At 39.3% G+C, this 15,042-nt stretch overlaps 1 protein-coding gene across 3 annotated transcripts in view; it reads left to right on the top strand.

Annotated features, from left to right (window-relative positions):
* The window catches only part of CLRN1 (clarin 1), a 48,410-nt gene that overhangs the window by 21,785 nt on the left and 11,583 nt on the right, over positions 1 to 15,042 (top strand). The window contains exons 2-3 of one of the 3 annotated variants that reach the window (XM_032173848.1): positions 12,257 to 12,436; positions 13,572 to 13,610. In XM_032173848.1, the coding sequence (XP_032029739.1) occupies positions 12,257 to 12,436; positions 13,572 to 13,610 (219 nt within the window). Of the gene's footprint in view, positions 1 to 9,776; positions 10,192 to 12,256; positions 12,437 to 13,571; positions 13,611 to 15,042 lie in introns of those variants that run through there. The other 2 variants (XM_032173850.1, XM_032173849.2) reach the window with 2 other exon arrangements.

Raw genomic sequence — 15,042 nt, 5'->3', positions numbered from 1 at the left:
CATAGGCAAACTCCTGTCATGAGGGTTTGTTGTACAGATTCTTTTCTGCTTCTCTCCCTCCTCCCACCCTCCATCCTCAAGAAGATCCCAGTGTCTGTTGTTTCCTCCTTTGTGTTCATAAGTTCTCATCATTTAGCTCCCACTTATAAGTGAGAACATGCAGTATTTGGTTTTCTGTCCCTGTGTTAGTTTGCTAAGGATGATAGCCTCCAACTCCATCTATCTTCCTGCAAAAGACATGATCTCATTCATTTTTATTGCTGCATAGTATTCCATGGTGTATATGTACCACATTTTCTTTATCCAATCTGTCATGGATGGGCATTTAGGTTGATTCTGTGTCTTCAGAATTGTGAATAGTGCTGCAATGAACATTTGTGTGCATGTGTCTTTATAGTAGAATGATTTCTATTCTTCTGGTAGTAATGGGATTGCTGGGTCAAATGGTCATTGTGCTTTTAGCTCTTTGCAGAATCAACACATTGCTTTCCACAGTGGTTGAAGTAATTTACACTCCCACTAACAGTGTATAAGTGTTCCCTTTTCTCTGCAACCTTGCCAGCCTCTATTATCTTTTGACCTTTTAATAAAAACCATTCTAATTAGTGTGATGGTATTTCATTGTTGTTTTGATCTGCATTTCTCTAATGACCAGTGATGTTGAGCTTTTTTTCATATGTTTGTTGGCCACAGGTACATCTTCTTTTGAAAAGTGTCTGCTCATGTCCTTTGCCCACTTTTTAATGGGGTTGTTTGTTTTTCTCTTGTAAATTTGTGTAAGTTCCTCATAGATGCTGGGTATTAGGCCTTTGTCAGATGTATAGCTTGCAAATATCTTCTCCCATTCTTTAGGTTGTCTGCTTACTCTTTTGATAGTTTCTTTTACCATGCAGAAGTTTAATTAGATCCCATTTGTCAATTTTTGCTTTTGTTGCAATTGCTTTTGGTGTCTTTGTCATGAAATCTTTGCCAGATCCTATGTCCAGAATGATATTGCCTAGGTTGTCTTCTAGGGTTTTTATAGTTTTGGGTTTTACATTTAAATCTTTAATCCATCTTGAGTTGATTTTTGTATATGGTGTAAGGAAGGGATCCAGTTTCAATATTCTGCGTATGGCAAGCCAGTTATCCCAGCATTATTTATTGAGTAGGGAGTATCTCCTCCATTGCTTGTTTTTGTCAGGTTTGTTGAAGATCAGATGGTTGTAGGTGTGTGGCCTTATTTTGGGGCTCTCTATCCTGTTCATTTGGTCTATGTGCCTGTTTTTGTACCAGCACCATTCTGTTTTGGTTATTGTAGCCCTACAGCATATTTCAAAGTTGGGTAACATGATGCCTCCAGCTTTGTTCTTTTTGCTTAGAATTACCTTGGCCATTTGGGCTCTTTTTGGTTCCATATGAAGTTTAAAATAGTTTTTTTTTTTTCTAGTTATGAGAAGAATGTCGTTGGTAATTTGATAGGAATAACATATAATGATATTGATTCTTCCTATCCATGAGCATGGGATGTTTTTCCATTTGTTTGTGTCTTCTCTGATGTCTTCAAGCAGTGTTTTGTAACTCTTATTGTAGAGATTATTCACCTCCTTGCTTAGCTGTATTCGTAGGTATTGTATTCTTTCTGTGGTAATTGTGAATGGGATTGCTTTTCTGATTTGGCTCTCAGCTTGGTGTTGCTGGTGTATAGGAATGCTAGTGACTTTTGTATCCTGAGACTTTACTGAAGTTGTTTATCAGCTGAAGGAGCTTTTGGGCTGAGACTATGGGGTTTTTTAGATATAGAATCATGTTCTCTGCAAACAGATTTAGTTTGACTTCCTCTCTTCCTACTTGGATGCCTTTTATTTCTTTCTCTTGCCTGATTTCCCTGGCCAGGACTTCCAGTACCATGTTGAATAGGCAGGGTGAGAGAAGACATTCTTGTCTTGTGCCAGTTTCCGAGGAGAATGCTTCCACCTTTTGCCCATTCAGTATGATGTTTGTGGTGGTTTGTCATATATGGCTCTTATTATTTTGAGGTATGTTCCTTTAATACCTAGTTTATTGACCGTTTTTAACATGAAGCAGTGTTTAATTTTATCAAAAGTCTTTTCTGCCTCTGTTGAGATAGTCATGTGGCTTTTGTCTTTAGTTTTGTTTATGTGATGAATCACATTCATTGATTTCCTTATGTTGAACCAACCTTGCATCCCAGGCATGAAGCCTACTTGATTGTGGTGGTTTAGCTTTTTGATGTACTACTGGATTCAGTTTGCAAGTATTTTGTTGAGGATTTTTGCATTGATGTTCATCACAGATATTGGCCTGAAGTTTCTTTTTTTGTTGTGTCTCTGCCAGGTTTTGGTATCAGAATGATGCTGGCCTCCTAGAATGAGTTGGGGAGGAGTCCCTCCTCCTCAATTTTTTTGGAATAGGTTCTGTAGGAATGGTACCAGCTCTTCTTTATACATCTGGTAGAGTTTGGCTGTGAAGCCATCAGGTCCTGAGATTTTTTAGTTGGTAGGGTATTTATTACTGATTCCCTAAATAGACCAATAATGATTTTAGAAGTGGAGTCAATTTTTTCCTGGTCCAGTCTTGGGAAGGTGTATGTATCCAGGAATTTATTTAGCTCTTCTAGGTTTTCTAGTTTGTGTGCATATGGGTGTTTGTAGTAGTTTCTGGTGGTTGTTTTTATTTCCATGGGGTCAGTGGTAACATTCTCTTCATCATTTCTAATTGTGTTTATTTGAATCCTCTCTTTTCTTCTTTATCAGGCTAGCTAGTGGCCTATCTATCTTATTAATTTTTTCAAAAAACCAGCTCCTGGATTTGTTGATCTTTTGAATGGTTTTTCGTGTATCAATCCTTCAGTTCAGCTCTGATTTTGGTTATTTCTTGTCTTGTGCTAGCTTTGGAGTTGACTTGTTCCTGCTTCTCTAATTCTTTCAGTTCTGATGTTAGTTCGTTAATTTGAGATCTAACTTTTTGATGTGGACATTTAGTGCTATAAATTTAACTCTTAACACTGCCTTAGCTGTGTCCCAGAGAGTCTGCTATGTTGTATCTTTGTTCTCATTAGTATGAAAAAACTTCTTGATTTCTGTCTTAAATTCATTATTTATCCAAAGTCATTCAGGAACATGTTGTTTAATTTCCATGTAATTGCATGGTTTTGAGCAATTTTCTTAGTCTTGACTTCTATTTTTATTGTACTGTTGTCTGAGGGTGTTTGATATGATTTTGGTTCTTTTGCATTTGCTGAGGATTGTTTTATGTCCAATTATGTAGTTGATTTTAGACTATGTGCCATGTGGTGATGAGAAGAATGTATATTCTGTTGGTTTTGGGTAGAGAGTTCTGTGGAGGTCTATTAGATCCATTTAGTCCAATGTTGAGTTCAGATCCTGAATATCTTTGCTAATTTTCCACCTCAATGATCTAATACTGTCAGTGAAGCACTGAAGTCTCCTACTACTATTGTGTGGGAGTCTATGTCTCTTTATAGATCTCTAAGAACTTGCTTTATGAATCTGGGTGCTTCTGTGTTGGATGCATATATATTTAGGATAGTTAGATCTTCTTGTTGACTTGAACCCTTTACCATTATGTAATGCCCTTCTTTGTCTTTTTTTATCTTTGTTGGTTTGAAGTCTTTTTTGTCTGAAATTAGGATTGCAATCCCTGCTCTTTTCTGTTTTCTGTTTGCTTGGTAGATTTTCCTCCATCCCTTTATTTTGGACCTATGGGTGTCCTTACATATTTTATCTTTGTCTATCCATCCAGCCATCCAGCCATCGATTCATCCATATCATTTTTGACCAATAAGGACTTTTAAAAGCACAACCACAACACCATTAACATAACCAACAAAATCTATAACAATGATAAAATATCATCTAATACCCAGTCCATGTCCAATTTTCCCTCGCTATCTCAAAATCGTCTTCTTAGAAATGGTCTGTTCAACCACAGTGCAATCAGACTAGAACTCAGGATTAAGAAACTCACTCAAAACCGCTCAACTACATGGAAACTGAACAACCTGCTCCTGAATGACTACTGGGTACATAACGAAATGAAGGCAGAAATAAAGATGTTCTTTGAAACCAGTGAGAACAAAGACACAACCTACCAGAATCTCTGGGACACATTCAAAGCAGTGTGTAGAGGGAAATTTATAGCACTAAAGCAGGAAAGATCCAAAATTGACACCCTAACATCACAATTAAAAGAACTAGAAAAGCAAGAGCAAACACATTCAAAAGCTAGCAGAAGGCTAGAAATAACTAAAATCAGAGCAGAACTGAAGGAAATAGAGACACAAAAAACCCTTCAAAAAATTAATGAATCCAGGAGCTGGTTTTTTGAAAAGATCAACAAAATTGATAGACCGCTAGCAAGACTAATAAAGAAGAAAAGAGAGAAGAATCAAATAGATGCAATAAAAAATGATAAAGGGGATATCACCACTGATCCCACAGAAATACAAACTACCATCAGAGAATACTACAAACACCTCTACGCAAATAAACTAGAAAATCTAGAAGAAATGGATAAATTCCTCAACACACACACCCTCCCAAGACTAAACCAGGAAGAAGTTGAATCTCTGAAAAGACCAATAACAGGCTCTGAAATTGTGACAATAATCAACGGCTTACCAACTAAAAAGAGTCCAGGACCAGATGGATTCACAGCCAAATTCTACCAGAGGTACAAGGAGGAACTGGTACCATTCCTTCTGAAACTATTCCAATCAATAAAAAAAGAGGGAATCCTCCCTAACTCATTTTATGAGGCCAGCATCATCCTGATACCAAAGCCGGGCAGAGACACAACCAAAAAAGAGAATTTTAGACCAATATCCTTGATGAACATTGATGCAAAGATCCTCAATAAAATACTGGCAAACCAAATCCAGCAGCACATCAAAAAGCTTATCCACCATGATCAAGTGGGCTTCATCCCTGGGATGCAAGGCTGGTTCAACATACACAAATCAATAAATGTAATCCAGCATATAAACAGAACCAAAGACAAAAACCACATGATTATCTCAATAGATGCAGAAAAGGCCTTTCACAAAATTCAACAACGCTTCATGCTAAAAACTCTCAATAAATTAAGTATTGATGGGACGTATCTCAAAATAATAAGAGCTATCTATCACAAACCCACAGCTAATATCATACTGAATGGGCAAAAACTGGAAGCATTCCCTTTGAAAACTGGCACAAGACAGGGATGCCCTCTCTCACCACTCCTATTCAACACAGTGTTGGAAGTTCTGGCCAGGGCAATTAGGCAGGAGAAGGAAATAAAATGTATTCAATTAGGAAAAGAGGAAGTCAAATTGTCCCTGTTTGCAGATGACATGATTGTATATCTAGAAAACCCCATTGTCTCAGCCCAAAATCTCCTTTAGCTGATAAGCAACTTCAGCAAAGTCTCAGGATACAAAATCAATGTACAAAAATCACAAGCATACTTGTACACCAATAACAGACAAACAGAGAGCCAAATCATGAGTGAACTCCCATTCACAATTGCTCCAAAGAGAATAAAATACCTAGGGATCCAACTTACAAGGGACATGAAGGACCTCTTCAGGGAGAACTACAAACCACTGCCCAATGAAACAAAAGAGGATACAAACAAATGGAAGAACATTCCATGCTCATGGGTTGGAAGAATCAATATCATGAAAATGGCCATACTGCCCAAGGTAATTTATAGATTCAATGCCATCCCCATCAAGCTACCAATGACTTTCTTCTCAGAATTGGAAAAAGCTACTTTAAAGTTCATATGGAACCAAAAAAGAGCCCGCATTGCCAAGTCAATCCTAAGCCAAAAGAACAAAGCTGGAGGCATCACTATACTACAAGGCTACAGTAACCAAAACAGCATGATACTGGTACCAAAACAGAGATATAGATCAATGGAACAGAACAGAGCCCTCAGAAATAACGCCGCATATCTACAACTATCTGATCTTTGACAAACCTGACAAAAACAAGCAATGGGGAAAGGATTCCCTATTTAATAAATGGTGCTGGGAAAACTGGCTAGCCATATGTAGAAAGCTGAAACTGGATCCCTTCCTTACACCTTATACAAAAATTAATTCAAGATGGATTAAAGACTTACATGTTAGACCTAAAACCATAAAAACCCTAGAAGAAAACCTAGGCATTACCATTCAGGACATAGGCATGGGCAAGGACTTCATGTCTAAAACACGAAAAGCAATGGCAACAAAAGCCAAAATTAACAAATGGGATCTAATTAAACTAAAGAGCTTCTGCACAGCAAAAGAAACTACCATCAGAGTGAACAGGTAACCTACAAAATGGGAGAAAATTTTCACAACCTACTCATCTGACAAAGGGCTAATATCCAGAATCTACAATGAACTCAAACAAATTTACAAGAAAAAAACAACCCCATCAAAAAGTGGGCAAAGGATATGAACAGACACTTCTCAAAAGAAGACATTTATGAAGCCAAAAGACACATGAAAAAATGCTCATCATCACTGGCCATCAGAGAAATGCAAATCAAAACCACAGTGAGATACCATCTCACACCAGTTAGAATGGCCATCATTAAAAGTCAGGAAACAACAGGTGCTGGAGAGGATATGGAGAAATAGGAACACTTTTACACTGTTGGTGGGACTGTAAACTAGTTCAACCATTGTGGAAGTCAGTGTGGCGATTCCTCAGGGATCTAGAACTAGAAATACCATTTGACCAAGCCATCCCATTGCTGGGTATATACCCAAAGGATTATAAATCTTGCTGCTATAAAGACACATGCACGCGTATGTTTATTGCGGCACTATTCACAATAGCAAAGAGTTGGAACCAACCCAAATGTCCAACAACGATAGACTGGATTAAGAAAATGTGGCACATATACACCATGGAATACTATGCAGCCATAAAAATGTTGAGTTCATGTCCTTTGTAGGGACATGGATGAAACTGGAAATCATAATTTTCAGTAAACTATCGCAAGGACAAAAAACCAAACACTGCATGTTCTCACTCATAGGTGGGAATTGAACAATGAGAACTCATGGACACAGGAAGGGGAACAGTCTGGGGACTGTTGTGGGGTGGGGGGAGCGGGGAACAACAGCATTAGGAGATATACCTAATAATAAATGACAAGTTAATGGGTGCAGCACACCAACAAGGCTCATGTATACATATGTAACAAACCTGCACATTGTGCACATATACCCCAAAACTTAAGGTATAATAATAATAAAATAAAACTAAAAAAAAGAAAACTGATATTTGCGAGAAAAAAAAAAAGAAATGGTCTGTTCAAATCACAAACCAGATTCAGAAACAATAGCCATACATTACATTTTATTAATATGTCACTTAAATTTCTTTTAATCTATTACAGTCATAGGAATTTTTATGTCTTCATTTATTCTTCCAAGTATTAAAAAAAGTATTTTTGTATTCATTGAATAGACAATGCTTGCAGAAAAGTAAAAAAATATATATTTTAGTACAAAAAGGTACATAGTGAACTGTTCCTCAGTCTCCCTTCCCAGAAGCAATGTTACCACTTTTGTACAAATAGTCTCTGCCTAGATACACATGCCAGTCCCTAAGGCGGCTGTAACAAGGTGGTTAAGAGTGAGAATATGAATTCAAATTCCTATTATGCCACTCACTAAGTATAAATCTTGGGCATGGTACATGGCCTCTGTGCCTCAGTTTTTAATAATGGTACCTATCTCACAGGGCTGTTGAGAGAATTAAATCAGATAAGTACTTAAATAATTATTAATATTTATTATTATTCACATTCCCTTTTGGCTTTTTTCCCAAATAGCAGAATGGTGCACACATGTCTTCATTTATTTGGCTTGTTTTTTCACCTCACATCATATTTTGATGAATAATTCCATACATGTTGTTATAGATTTGCTTCATTCTTTGACTAATACTTCATTGCATGAGTATGCTACTGCTAAACATGTATGTTATTTCCAACCTCTTCTTATTATCAACAAATGCTGCAATGAATATCCTTGTAATACTTTAGTGGATTCATGTGCAAAAATATTCATAGGATAAAATCCTGAAAGTTAAATTGCTGAGCTAAAGGGTATGGGCATTTTAATGCTTTTTAGATATTGCCCAGCTGCCTCAAAGGAGGTTATAACAATTTACACTCCCCAAAAAAACGCACAAGGGTCCCCATTTCCCTGTACCCTAGCTAACACAGGATATTGCTAAATGTTTTCATCTTTGTAAACATGATGTGTTGAAAGTGGTATCTCATAGTTTTAATGTGCATTTCTCTGATTGTGAGAAGATAAAGGAAATGTAGTGCAACTAAACCTCAGCAGTCAAATGACTTGGCCATGACTCCTGAGTGAGGACACTGGTAAACACCATCAGGATCCAAACACCTCTGTATTTACGAAGAGGATGCTCCCTATTGGATAGCACTAAGCTTATTTCATGTATGTGCGTGTGTAGTTAGTTACATCCAGCAGTGGCAAAGGGCTTGTTCTGAACCAATCAAACTTTCTCTCCTGGCCCGCTTCCAGCGTATGGTCAGGAGTAGAGTGTTATGGCCATGAGGCATGCATTTGTACAGATGACTACTTACTCCTCCTTGAAACATTTTTTTTCATTTGCTTCCCTGCTGTCTCACTCATGGGTCTGCTCCTAATTCACAAATTATTCTTTTCCCAGTCTTCTTGGTTGGGTTTTCTCCTCTTCTGTGCTTGTAGACATGGGGGAGCCCCAGGGCTTCTTTCTTGAACTACGGCTTCTCCCTGGGTTCATCTCCTTGGGATGTCTATTCCAGTGGGTTTAAATACCAGGGCTAGGACTAGGGAGAGGTCACTGAGCACCTAGCACATAAAGTTTAAGGAAACATTCTTTATCGGGCCCATGCAAGTGCAGGACTGGCCCTGGAGGGTGACTACCACCTTACCTTTTCCACCCTAGGCACCTTGTTTGCCTTACCCTAGTCCCAGTCCTCTTTAACACCCCAGTCTTCTCCCCGGACCTCCAGAAACATAAATCCTATTTGACATTTCTACTTGGAGGTTTTAAGGTAACTCAAATGTAAAATATCTAAGACAGAACTCTTGCATCACTTCCCATCCTGGGGCCCAAGCGTGTCTCTTCTACTACTCTATCTCAGTTAACAGCATCACCATTTATTCAGTTGCTCAGGAGAAAAATTTTGAAGTAATCCTTGACTCTTCTTGTTTTTTTGAGATGGATTCTCACTCTGCTGCCCAGGCTGGAGTGCAGTGGTGGGACCTTGGCTCACTGCAACCTCTGCCTCCTGGGTTCAAGCAATTCTCCTGCCTCAGCCTTCTGACCTCGTGATCCACTTGCCTCGGCCTCCCAAAGGGCTGGGATTACAGGCGTGAGCCACCGCGCCCAGCCTGGATTCTTTTTTTTTTTTTTTTTTTTTTTTAACAAGTCCTATCTTCCATCTCCAAAATGTATCCCAAATCTGACAACCTCTCCCATCGTAGGCCAGCCCCCATCTTTCACCTCTGAAAATAGCCTCCCTTAGATCTCTGGACATTTGTCCTTCCCCACCCCCTTGTGATCACTAGTCAGCACTCAGAATGATCTTTTAATATCATGAAGGAGAGAGACTGTGTCCCTCTCCTACTTAAAACTCTCTAGTGGCTTCCTAATAAATTTAGAATAAAAAGAAAACTCCTCGCCGTGGTCAACAGGCCAGGATCCAGTGGGTACAACAATCTGATCCCAGCACAATAATCCCACTTCTGCCTCCCCACCATTCACCAGGCTCCACTGCACTGGCTCATTCCTGCCTCAGTTGTGCTTCTTTTCCCTGGAAAGTTCTTCCTGTAGATCTTTAAATGGTGATTTCCTTCTCAACATTCAGATGTCAGCTTGTGTCACTTTCCTGACCACACCCATCCACTCAGATCACTCAAAATCCCATTACCCTATTTTAATTCTCCATCATATGTATCACTATCTGAAACTATCTTGTTGTTGATGCAGGCTATTTTCTTGACCCCTTCATGGGACTCCCAACAGGGGTACCCCATTTACTCAGCCTGCCCTGCTCAACCTCTTGCAGGAGGGAGCACATGAGTGAATGAGTGCAGGAACCAGCTGGCTGCTTTAGTGCTGTGAGGAGCGAACTCCATGCAGGCCCTGCAGCAGCATCCTGGTGGGGATGCCTGCAACCCCAGGGCCCCAGAGGGTGTGTTACAATGCTCTCGTAGCTCTGCCATCTGTGGACAGCAGTGTGTTGTCAGCTCAGTGGGCCCTTTGCTTCATCATGTGGGGTGGCTGCCCTCTGCCAGTGAAGGCAAAGGGCCAGGGTGACAGTCTTTTTGGGTACCCACAATTTGTGCATCCTGAATTCTCGTTTGGTGCCCAAGAGAAATGAGGTCGCACAGACAAACTGAAGGATGGTGAATGCAGAGAATTTTATTGAGCAATGAAAGTGGCTCTCAGCAGAGACAGAAGCTGAAAAGGGAATGGGAAGGGCAGGTCACTCTCCCCTGAAGTCAAGTCACATCTCTCCAATGTCCAGCCACCATCTCTGAAGTCAAGTTGCCTCTCTCTGATGTCCAGCCACTTCTCTTCTCTACTGGCGGAGTCTGGGGTGTTTATAGGCAGAGGATAGGGGGTGGGGGGGGCCATACATAATTTTGGAAAAAGCAACATGCTATTGGTAAAAAGACATTATTCAGAAAGAACCAATTGGGAAAGAGCGGGCACACAGGGATGGAAGTTCTCACTTTGGGCTGTGGGTTTCAGGCTTTTCAGCTCAAAGGTGAGGTTTTTCCAGGGGCCTGCCCCTGCCTGCCTAAAATTTCTACACCTCTATCATTGTTACCACTGGATAACAGCTCTTCTATAAAGTTCGGGAGCTTAAAACAAAAATTTACTAATTCACCTGGACAGTTCTTGATAGGGCCTCTCCTAACTGTTGCAGTTACATAGCAACTGGGTTGGAGTCATCTATTCTGGGCTTGACATCCAAAACAGCTTCTTCCCTTGTGTGTCTGGTGCCTCAGTGCTCCTCCAGGCAGCCTTTCTCTCCAGAAGAGTAGACTGGACTTCTTGGCAACTCAAGCTTCCAAAAAAAAACAGCAGAGACTGCTGGTTCTCTTATCAAACAGGCCTGGAACTGGCACAATGTACTTCTGCTGCCATATTCAGGAGGTCAAAGCAATCAAAGGCCAATCCAAGTTCAAAGGCATTGGGGAAAAATTTCTACCTCTTAAATGAGAAGTGACACATGTGTAAAAGGGGGAAAAACATTGATTGTGGCCATCTTTGGAGATAAGCTATCACGTTTATTTGTTTGTTTACTTTCTAATGGTCTGTCTTCTCCCATTAGGTTATAAGCTCTGTGAGACAACAGGAATCTTGTCCATCTTGTTTTATGGCTCTACTTCCAACACCTAGAATAATGCCTGGCACACAGTAGGTGCTCAGTAAATAACTTAAGCACTTGATACATGTTTGGGGAACTAAAATGAACTGAATTAAACTTCTCCAGATTGGTCCTGCCAGATTTGCTGATGCCAAGCATGCTGATGCTTCACCAGATGAAAGAAGCCCTAAAATGTAGGGTTTCGCTTTCTCTGCAAACGAGAAAAACTTGCCCTGAACACAAAATCTAGAAATAGATTTGGCATGTTTTCTACGTGGAAATATTTCCCATAGTACCAGAATTATTTTCCCACAGCTTTGTGCTACATTAAAATATTGAAGTTGACTGAAAATATCTCCATTCTTTAATCTTGGTGTAGACTAGAAACAATTTTTTTGTTAACAAAGTAAATATGAAAACTTCCTGATGTTTGAACTCCCCAGATATCTCCAAACTTAAAATATCATTGCAAGTTAAGATAGATTTTTTTAAGTAACTACCGAGAAAGGTCATTGAAAGCTTGGTTATTAAAATGTACAGATTTGGGTTATAAAGCCCTCAATTATTTGTTTAAATCATTACATATGACCAATATGTAAATATTCTTTTACAGAAAATAAATTACCTCAAATCTCCTCTTTGCTAATTTTTACTGGTAAACTCTATAAAATGATCCTATCTTTAAACCTTTTTGTAAACACCTTATAAATTAGTAAGTGAGAATGTATTCATCAGAAGGATTTTAGTGATGTTTGAAATTAAAAAAGAGAGATTTGATTTTTAAAATTACACTTGCAGACTACTGCTAATGAAACTTCTTCTAACACTAGTTTTGTCTTATCTTCAGTTTTTCCAGATTTGCTCAAAGCAATCCCAGTGAGCATCCACGTCAATGTCATTCTCTTCTCTGCCATCCTTATTGTGTTAACCATGGTGGGGACAGCCTTCTTCATGTACAATGCTTTTGGAAAACCCTTTGAAATTCTGCATGGTCCCCTAGGGTTGTACCTTTTGAGCTTCATTTCAAGTAAGTACAAAATTCTACCTCTGAAGACAAATGTGCTTTTCAATATGTCAAAAAGATGGTCTACCTAAATATAAAGTGATAATCTTAACCTATATACATGGATGCACACTGTAGTATTATATACAATAACAAAAAGTGTGGAAATACCACACTTGCTCAACAGTAGGGAATTCAATAAATACTTTATGGACACCTATATGAATAACTATGATGCTGATATTAAATTATATTTTTGAAGATGTAATCAAGAGGATAAACGCTTGTCTCAAAAAGTTACATGGAAAAAGCAGTATGTAAACTTATATAAACATTGTGAACCTAATTTGATTATATATATAAAATAAAGAGAATATACATATAAAATACATATATGTATATATGGGGGCTATATATATATATATATGAAAGAGATAGATACATGATAGATAGATAGATAGATAGATAGATAGATAGATAGATAGATAGATGATAGATAGATAGATAGATAGATAGATAGATAGATAGATAGATAGATAGATAGACAGAAGACAATAGAGACTCCAGTCTGTTGGTCGTGGTTGTCTCTGACCCATGACACTATGGGGGACTTTTATTTTTGCTCATACTTTTCAATATTCCTCAGTGTTCAATAATGTGCTATTATTTATACATAATAATAAAAATAAATAAATGGCATCAAAAAAGAGTAAAGGGCCAGTGTTCTACCCACATATGAGCAGCCATATTCAAGCCTGTAGACACTTTGTGTAGCCTAATGCTAGGTGTATCTGGGCAACGATAAACTCTAAAGCCAGAAATTAGTTCATCAATAAACATGTGCTACTCAATAGCCAGGGCTGATGGAAAACAATATAAAACCCAGTCCGTACCAGATGGTGCTTACTATCTGCAAGTGGGAGAAGGAGAAAGATGAGAAAATGAAAAATGTGTGTATAATTTATATGTAGCTGTTCTGTAGGAGATCTCTGACTTCACCTCATTCTAAATTTGCAAAAAGATCCAATACTTTGTCAGATTCCTGGGAGGCAAGTAATTTTATTGATGGTTTCATGGAGGGGTACAGAAAGATAACAACTCACACAAAGCAAACAATGTAATGAAAATCTCTATTCGACTGTTTCTTTTTCTCCTGAAGTTGCCCTTTGGCTGCCAGCCACCAGGCACCAGGCTCAAGGTACTTTCTTGCTCTTGACACTACTCCCTTCTCTCACACAATTGAACCCCAGCCACAAACGTGTATAGATCTCTCTCTCTATAAAACAAAGCCCTGTAGTTAACAGGAGGTCACTCGCAGTGTAGCCTCTGTTCATTGTTACTTGTGCACACTGCTTAGGGTCTCACCCCATCCACATCCTGCTAATCACATTATTCACCCAACTAATGTAGATCTCTCCAGTGGAGACTCTGCTAATATTTTCTTTAGATTTGTCACAAGTATATAATACAGTTTTAAATTGTACAGATGATTATCCTATAAGGGAAGAGTCTAAGCCTTTTACATCTTTGTATCTCTAACAAAAGCATTCAGCATGAAGCTCTACACACAGTGGACAATTCAATATGAATTTGCTGACTTGAAATAGCAAGCCTAGAAAGGAGATATTAACTTGGTCATTTAGACAGAACAGGTTTCAGCAATCAGAATTCAGATGAGATGGAACTGGTAGAACAGGTGCTTTGAAGCAATAAGACATGAGCCAGTGAGGAGAGAGATGGAATATCATAAACAAAGGCCAAGGGCTTTGCAATGAGAGCAGAAGAGCCAAGAGCACAGGCTCAGGGTGTGGGCAGACCAAATGAGAAAGTGATTCAATCACATGTGAAAGTCCAGATGAGAAGAGAGAGTTGGGATTACTTCTGCTCACCAAACATCCAAAACCAAACTGGTGGATCCGGGTGGTGTGCTGTTTTACTGATGACCATTACACACAATTTTAACAGAAGGAATGTAAAGCAGTGGTTCTCAAACTGGAGTTCCCAGATGAGCAGCATCTGCATCATCTGGAAACTTGATAAAGCAGCAAATTCTCAGGCCCTACCCCAGACCCACTAAATCAGAAACTTGGGGGTCTGGGGGAGGATGGCCATCTGTATTTTAACAAGCCCTTCAGGAGATTCTGAGGCTGGCTCAAGTTTGAGCTACAGGGAGTTGGTTCAACAGGTGTTGGTGGACTGACAAACAAAAAGGAGACTCCAAGGTAACTCCAAGACGGTAATGTCAGAAAGCAGATACCACCCCTAGGGCTTGGGGGAACCAACAAAAGAGTTTGGCATTGCCAGAACCTAGAAGCTTGAGGAGACGCCCCAGAGCATTGTGTCTCAGACCTTGAGGACTTGACACTGGGACACCATAAGGGGTTTCTGGTAGTGTGGGGAAGGGTTGGAAACTCCCCAGTTGCTGCCATCTGGGAGAACTACAAGTGAAGTGGAAGGTGTGGGCCTTTCTGCCTTTTCTTTTCTTGTCTTCTCTCTCCCCCTGGTGCTCATGTTTGACAGAAAACAGCTGAAAAGGCAGAACTAGTTTGGGGAGTCTTGACCTGGCATCATAAAGCAGAGAAAAGCAAAGCTGGAGTGAAGGTGAGACGCAACAGCTTATTAGCAGCACA

This window comes from Hylobates moloch, unplaced genomic scaffold, assembly GCF_009828535.3.
Source record: "Hylobates moloch isolate HMO894 unplaced genomic scaffold, HMol_V3 SCAFFOLD_13, whole genome shotgun sequence".
In the NCBI taxonomy this organism is placed as follows: domain Eukaryota; kingdom Metazoa; phylum Chordata; class Mammalia; order Primates; family Hylobatidae; genus Hylobates; species Hylobates moloch.
Note: the sequence above shows the minus strand (reverse complement) of the source record. Positions and strands in the feature narration are given on the sequence as shown.